The 6,935-nt window shown below is 43.4% G+C and overlaps 1 protein-coding gene across 1 annotated transcript; it reads left to right on the forward strand.

The window, feature by feature from the left end:
• Positions 1-658: 658 nt before the first annotated feature.
• On the forward strand, positions 659-6,032 carry LOC306744572 (transcriptional repressor scratch 1-like; the record flags this gene model as incomplete). Its single annotated transcript, XM_079227252.1, has 2 exons — positions 659-770; positions 5,305-6,032. The coding sequence occupies 2 exons, from the start codon at positions 659-661 to the stop codon at positions 6,030-6,032; spliced, it is 840 nt and encodes a 279-aa protein (XP_079083378.1).
• Between the last annotated feature and the right edge of the window lie 903 nt (positions 6,033-6,935).

Genomic DNA, 6,935 nt, shown 5'->3' on the forward strand with positions numbered 1-6,935 from the left:
GTGTGCGTGTTTTTTTTTTTTTTTACCGGCCTGAGTCATCATTAACGGGAATTAAGGACTATTTCTGCACCAACGAGGGAAGGGCACAGTGTCCGAGATTTTTCTTTTTGAAAAGCTTCCAAAAATCTTCCTCTGAACCCCCCATCTCTCCCTCTTATGTTCTTCGCATCCCTCCCTCCTTCTCCATCTCCGCTTCCTCTTCTTTAAAGGGGCCCGAGAGTCGCCGCACGCGCCCCAGGGTGCCTCCCACCGCTTGTTATATTGTTTTATTTTATTTTATTTTTGACAGCTCACGAGCTTCTGCCCCTGCCCCCCCCACCCTGGTCTGCTGCGTGCTCGCGAGCAGAGTGCGCGAGGAACCCCCCGGGGGGAGCTGTCCGGTGCTGAAGTTGAATTTCTCACCCTCTCTGCACAAGGACTAACGCAGGGAGACGGAAGACAGAAGAGCAATCATAACTGAGCCGGGGTTGAACGTAAAACTATTTTTTACCGGATCCGCTCGCAGCCGCGCTTCCTCCAAAACCTGAAGACAGTCGTCCTCCGACTCGCCCGTCCTGCTGGTGTGCAACGGGGGCGAATCAACACGCTGGCCAGGCCGTCGGGACACGGCTGTGTTTGTGAGAGTGTGTCGTTGTGTTTGTGAGCGTGTCGCACCACCATGCCAAGGTCTTTCCTGGTGAAAAAGGTGAAACTAGATGATTACGCCACAGCAGATTTGGGGAACGTCTACCGGCACAGGACAGACCTCAGCCTGCGGCTGCATGACAAAGGTAGGTCACGCTGCCGACACAGCGAGCACGAACAGTAACAGGTGTCTCAAAAACAAGTCTGTCTGACGGAGGAGGAGGAGGAGGGTGACAGGCAGGGAGGGAGCCTAATGCTGTTTCCCAAAAATAAGGCTTTAGCTTTGAGACTAAGAGGTGAAATTGCCAGTTGGGTCCTGGAGGGATTCTCTGTGATTGATCACAACAGTTGATACAGACCTGCAACTCCCATCAACACAGTATTTATAAAGCGTATACCCTATTTTAACTTATTTGCAGCTGGTATCGTGTCTGTTCTTATAATATCCTGTAATAGTTTTACATTAATCTGGTGTATCTGTGGCCTTTTCCATTTGAAACACATTAGTGTTGTTGCTACCTGCAGGGGGTGTGGGTGTAGCAGATAAGGAGCCTATAATCATTGATTACAGAACAACGGCATACAGCTCAGAGTTATCACATAGTTGTTACCTTTGTGATGGATAATGAAAGCTTCAAAGCCCCGCACTACCAACATAAGTCATTCTACATGACTGTAGAGAATTAAAACACTGAAGGGCTGCCAATATCAACAACCACTACACCCGGCTCTGTGATGCCACCCACTGTATTTACTGGGAGGATACAAGGCTTGATTTAAACATTTGGTGGGCTGTAGTTCAGTTACCACTGGAGCAGAAAGGTCAGTTGAGAATCAACTAAATCCAGCGCGTCCCATGTTTAATTGATTTTGGCTCATAGTCAACTGGGACTTTCCCTCCCTACACAGGCTAAGTAAGGTTAAGAGATAAAGACGGTCAGTGTTTATTAATATCTGGTCTATTTTTACTTGTTTTTTGGGGAATTAACAATGGCCTTAGTGTGATGCTTCGTGTCACATGAAATTGACGACTTTAGTGTAGATGTTTTATACAGAAAATGAACTGACAACACATAGTGAGACCTTATTTTCGATCACAGTTTATATCATTTAAAAAACATTATGATATCATTCACCAAACGCCTCCAGGTGCAGCACAAATACGCCACAGTCTAGTTCTTCTTTATGTAACACTGCTGTGGCCAGAAACATTACCACCAGAGGCCCAGTCCAGCGTGTTCCTGATATTTTTGAATAAAAAATGATCCTCTACACAGGGTCCTGTATCTCTGCATGGGGTTATGGGTGTGCTCTGTGTTCAGGTATGGCTGTCCCATTTTTGCAGTGTCAGCAGATTTTTGCGGGATGACATCTCGCAGAGACTGAAGATTGTTTATTTGAATACATGCATGTGTATGCCTGTAACAGCTGCCACAAGGCCACATTGTCACACCCCTTCAAAAGCAGAATTGACGTTCCTGGCTCTTCTCCCTTTACAGTCCCTGATGAACTGTTGCATATAGGCAACAGATTCTGAATGGAAGTCTCATTTTTATTCAAGGGTATTCATTATTTTGGACTGACTTGAAAAACAAATTAAAATAAAGTACTGATCTCAAAACATGTTCTGTTCACTAAGATACAGAGATGTATTGTTTCAATCTGAGCAAATTCTTCAGGCCTTGTTTGGTATTTGTATGCTTACTGCGCTGTCTCTTTCCTTATAGTGACATTATAAATGTACTCTTCAGGCATAACAAAGCAAGGCCCCATTGCAGTTATGTGATTCATTGTTCAGTGCTGCCTCTTTGCTCCTGCAGCTGTGGACTTCCTCACACCCTGTAACTGTGTGTGACATTTTACACACACACACAAAAACTTTCCCTCTGCCATGCAAATTCAGCCACTGTATTGCTTCCACCCCAATGTCATTGACACGTTGTTGCACATCAACATGTGTATTCCGTGTGCAGTCTTGCCTGCATTTCACTGCTCGTGCAGCAAAAAGCTGTCAGTGGTGTATTTATAATGTCGAGGTTAACAAGCCCTGCCTGACTTGAGACACGATCTGCCACCTCAGCAGCACCGTGCAACGTTGCCTGTCCCAGCAACGTTGCCTGTCCCAGCCACCTTTTGTCTCCATCCCTAACATCTGATGGCAACAGCTTAATGCAGCTTCTACATACAGTGCTGCACAGGCACTACCCACAACATCACATTAGGAGCAAGTCTCTGCTTGAGCGAACAGGCTTTTGGAATAATTTATATCCCACCCGTGTTCTGTGCGTTGTGTGTGATGCACTGTGTATTCAGATGGGATATGTAGTAGCTGTGCGGTGTCACTTAGAGCGAATTGCTTCCGCATCTTACCCCAAATCCTCCGAGAGATTGGATTCATTATAAGAATATTAATTTCTTAAAAGGAGGAAAAAGTAACTACTTCCCCCTTCTTTTTTCATCTTTTGAAGATGCATAAGATGAACCACACATTTGTCCTTCCTTATGTCTAAGTGGTCACAACAAGTCTCCCTTTACATCGTACATATATAACAAACACTAACAAAAAAATAGGTGTAGGCCTTTGGAATGGGTTGTATATATGAGATTTGTTTAATACAATCATTTATGTTGTTATTGCATGCAGTGCCACAGGTTGTTTTTATGGATGCCTGTTTGGGAACAGTTTAGTCTGCACTGAAGCTATTGGCACATTGTGTTTACCAAAGCTGTACCGGCACACTAATGATAGTTTCAAAGACAGTAAGCCAAAATGAATGTGTGTGTGTGTTTAACGAAATATGTTGAATGATCAAACTAAATAAAAAATTAAATGAGCAGAAAACAACATGACCCAACTGCAAAGGAGGGAATCAAATCTAAAGGTATTTTATATTGTGAGTAAATATGCTAGTCAATATGTCAGTATTCATGTACTTGTACATGATTTCTATATTTAGAAATGTGTGTACATTTCTAAATATGTATAATGCCTGTGAAAAACACATGTCACATGTGAAATAATCTTTTACCGTTTTATCAAGAGGGCGTAGTCCTCATTTAACCAGCTCATATATATATATATATATATATATATATATATATATATATATATATATATATATATATATATATATATATATATATATATCTCTTTACTGTTTTAGAATGAGCTTCAGTGACTGTACTTTTCCCAAAAGGCTTGTCATGCAACTGTTAAACCCCTTAATCTATAAAGAAAAAAGCCACTGCGCTGCTGCCTGCACTGACTGAGACTGTTCAGCAGCCTTGCTGTCACTGTGCCATCGACCTGCACCACACTGGATCTGTCCGTGGTGCTGATGCTCATTTTCACAGCCTAAATCAGCTTTCTCAAGTTCAGGGTCAGCCTGTGTGCATTTATCTTCCTCAGAGGAAGTGTTTAAACTGCAACCTTTGAGAACTGAGAGGTAGTATAGTGCTGGATTAGCTCAGGACTCATACTGCAGGCTATTTTTTTCACACTCCACTGTGGGCCACAGGTGTGCGGGGGAGAGACAGATGTTCTGTTACAATATGCCAATTTTGACTTTCACATATGTCTTAAGTTGTTCAAATGAGTTACAGCTTCTGCTGCTACTGCTTTACTCGTTGTGAGTTGAGAATCTCCCCATACTTCTTATGCAGGGTAAATGCATTGAATTGGACTTGGCCATAGTTGCTGCAGTATTGCTCCAGGGCAGGTACTTGCTGAAGGGTTGTGCCTACCACAGTGTTATGTGCACTTTTACACCTGACAAGTGGAAGCTTACATTCAGAGTGAGAGGAGGACCAAAACACTCAGAACAGTGAGTGGGGTTAAATCTTACTGGAACCTTCTGTTTCACCTATCTTTACTTTTCTGCCCTTTCAGTTGAAAGTAAAAAATGCATCCTGTTCTCTACACATTCAAAACTGTTCTGCCTGTCATGTCAGCGTTCGTGTTCATACATAGCACTTAGTGAACGGCTGGTGTCTCTACCTACAACATACAGTAACATGTTAGAAACAAGTTACTGGTTGAGTGAACAACCTGTTTGCAATATACATGTCCACCCATCATTTCTATGTTGTGTTTCATAATAAATGCAGTCAAATGGGTTGCAGGAGCAGAACAATACACCATAGAGCTGTATACGTCGAGCTATATGTCACTAATGGTGTAGCTGTTTACATTACTGAAGAAGCACTTATTCAATTCCACCAATTTAGACTGTAATGGTGTCAGTATACTGAATCTCTGCATTACTCTCTCTGTGAAGAAGGATAAGCTTGAGAAAAAAGGACTATCTGATTTCACTCTGTTTTTCCTGTCCAGCTGGTTACAACAGTTTAATGGCGTTAATCCAAACTTTCCCCTGTTGTGTCCCTGTTAGACGGACATGTGCGGTTGAGAGTGTCTGCAGACCAGTGTCTGAGTGTCCGACTGGTATATCGACCGTGGGTCTCTGGTGTGTGTGGGGGCGATGTTTGTGCCTGTGACCCTCTTTGCTTCTTAAGATCATTTTAATTGAGAAATCTACCATATATCAATATATGGCACGGCTACATCAAGGACAAATACTTTAATCTGGATCTGTATGACTTTTATTCCCATGTCTCTGTGTGAAACCATTTTTATATTAACTTCCATAACCTAACACTGTTTTCTTTGTTCCTTGTCAGCTGGATACATCAGTGACTACATCAGCCCTGTTGTGTACGATGGTGAGAGTGACGGTGGGATCAAAGTTCCCTCCCCAGACCCCCTTTACGATGGTATCCACAGTGACTACGGGGCCCCTGACTCCGAGTCCCCTGACAGTCCTAGTTCAGAAACCACTGACGGCTACATCAACGGAGATGCTGCCGTGAGCGAGGGTTACACAGTCGATGCCTTCTTCATCACCGATGGCCGCTCGAGGAGGAAAGCTATCAGCAGTCCCAGGGCCATCCAGAGGCACACCTGCAACGAGTGCGGCAAAACCTACGCCACGTCTTCCAACCTGAGCCGGCACAAACAGACACACCGCTCGCTGGATAGCAAGCTGGCAAAGAAATGTCCGACCTGCAGTAAGGTGTACGTGTCCATGCCCGCCATGGCCATGCACCTGCTCACTCACGACCTCAAGCACAAGTGCGACGTGTGTGCGAAAGCGTTCAGTCGACCCTGGCTTTTGCAGGGCCACATGCGCTCTCACACAGGCGAGAAGCCTTTCGGCTGCGCCCACTGCGGGAAGGCCTTTGCAGACCGCTCCAACCTGCGCGCTCACATGCAGACCCACTCGGCCTTCAAGCACTTCAAGTGTAAACGCTGCAACAAGACCTTCGCGCTCAAGAGTTACCTGAACAAGCACTATGAGTCTGCCTGTTTCAAAGGCCCCTTCTCTCCTCTCGGCCCCCTAGATGCATGACCCCCCTGCATAGATAAAACAGACAAAACTGCAGACATAAATTACCATTATCCTTACAGACTGAACTGCAGTCACAAACAATCTATTTTTGGTCAGAATGTGACCTTGCTCTCCCTCCTCCCCTCTCCTCCTCTTCCCCCCCCCGCTCACCCACCTTGCTTTCCCCCGGAGCCTGTCCATAATGATGACGATAGCACAATTTTTCTCCTTGAGATTTGCCCACTTAAGGATTTAACTGATCTACGCATGCACTTCCTCAAAAACTCACCACCTCCTCCTTCTCTGACTGTTCTGGATGGAGACAATACTACTTACACGGCTTCCTTCTGGCATTCACAGACAGTACGGCATCCTATATTTTGAGACACTGATGATGATGATGAGGATGACAACAAAGACAATAGTAAGCCTATAGCTACTTGGTTCCTCCCTGCACTGTAAAGCAGTGAAAGATTTTTTTTTCTAGGGGAGTAATAGTAATAATTATAGTAATAATGATGATAATAATAATGTTCTGCTGCACCAAGTGACCATATTCTCTCCACTACTGAGGTACAAATACTATTTATTTATTTACTTATTTTCGCATTTTTTTTCTTCTTTTTTATCTGTTGTATGTTTATACTTGATTTGATAATAATGAAATGATACCGTTAACTTATTTGTTGCACTTTCATTTCTTTATATGTATGTAGGATGATTGCCAACCTCTTTCTATCAGTACAGGCCAAAGCATTTGTCACTTTTTTTTTGTACTATTTTTCTTAATACGTTGTTTACCTTTTTTTTCTTTCTTATTAACGTTATTGCATGCAAAAAAAAAGAGAAAAGAAATCTATGCCAACATCATAAAAGCTTATGATTTTGCCAAATTCCTATAGATAGAACCTGAGGGCAATATTT

The sequence above is a fragment of the Taurulus bubalis genome, assembly GCF_910589615.1.
Source record: "Taurulus bubalis genome assembly, chromosome: 12".
NCBI lineage: Eukaryota > Metazoa > Chordata > Actinopteri > Perciformes > Cottidae > Taurulus > Taurulus bubalis.